Source organism: Ceratina calcarata, unplaced genomic scaffold (assembly GCF_001652005.2).
Source record: "Ceratina calcarata isolate Rehan_Ccalc_2016 unplaced genomic scaffold, ASM165200v1 scaffold848, whole genome shotgun sequence".
Lineage (NCBI taxonomy): Eukaryota > Metazoa > Arthropoda > Insecta > Hymenoptera > Apidae > Ceratina > Ceratina calcarata.
Window position 1 is genome coordinate 13968 of NW_017179819.1, and position 582 is coordinate 14549.

The window sequence follows — 582 nt, forward strand, 5'->3', positions numbered from 1 at the left end:
GAGGAAGGAATGAATAAAAATAATAATAGAAAAATGTAAACCAAGTCTTAGATTGATAAGACTATAATAAATATATTCCGAAATTCAGTTTAAAAAATGAAACATACTAAATTTTTGTGAATATTGAAAATGTGAATTCGCACGGATTTGGAGGTGAAGAGGAGGATTAAGTTGGAAAGTTTGAATACCTGCTCGGTCAATGAGGATCCAGTCCTCGCCCTCGACCTCCACCTGACTGAGCCTCGCCAGTACTGGAAGAGACTCCGGGGTTCCATTATTGGAACCTTCCCGTGAATCCTGCGCGCCGGAGATATTACCTCCAAGTAAATAGTTTGCCAAGCTGCTCAGCATCCTGACCGTCTTGCTCTTCAGCGCCTGGAAAATCCCCAAACGACGTTCCTTCGAATGTTCCCTCGACTGTTCGTTCAACGTGAACTTTTAATTAGAGATTGCAGGGAGAGCCGAAAGAGGAATCTCTGACTTCTTTCAATCTGTTCCGATCTCCATCTCACTTTCATTCACACCTCAGAAATCTCAACAGCCAATACATTTTTACAAGAACACATTTATTCCATAAATTAT

The 582-nt window shown here is 40.9% G+C and overlaps 1 protein-coding gene across 2 annotated transcripts in view; it reads right to left on the bottom strand.

The window, feature by feature from the left end:
- TP53INP (Tumor protein p53 inducible nuclear protein) overlaps nt 1-582 on the bottom strand; it is a 6463-nt gene that overhangs the window by 4609 nt on the left and 1272 nt on the right. Inside the window, exon 2 of one of the 2 annotated variants that reach the window (XM_026818696.1) lies at nt 189-375. In XM_026818696.1, coding sequence (XP_026674497.1) covers nt 189-351 — 163 coding nt within the window. In that variant the 5' untranslated portion in view covers nt 352-375. Of the gene's footprint in view, nt 1-188; nt 559-582 lie in introns of those variants that run through there. The other variant, XM_026818694.1, reaches the window with a different exon arrangement.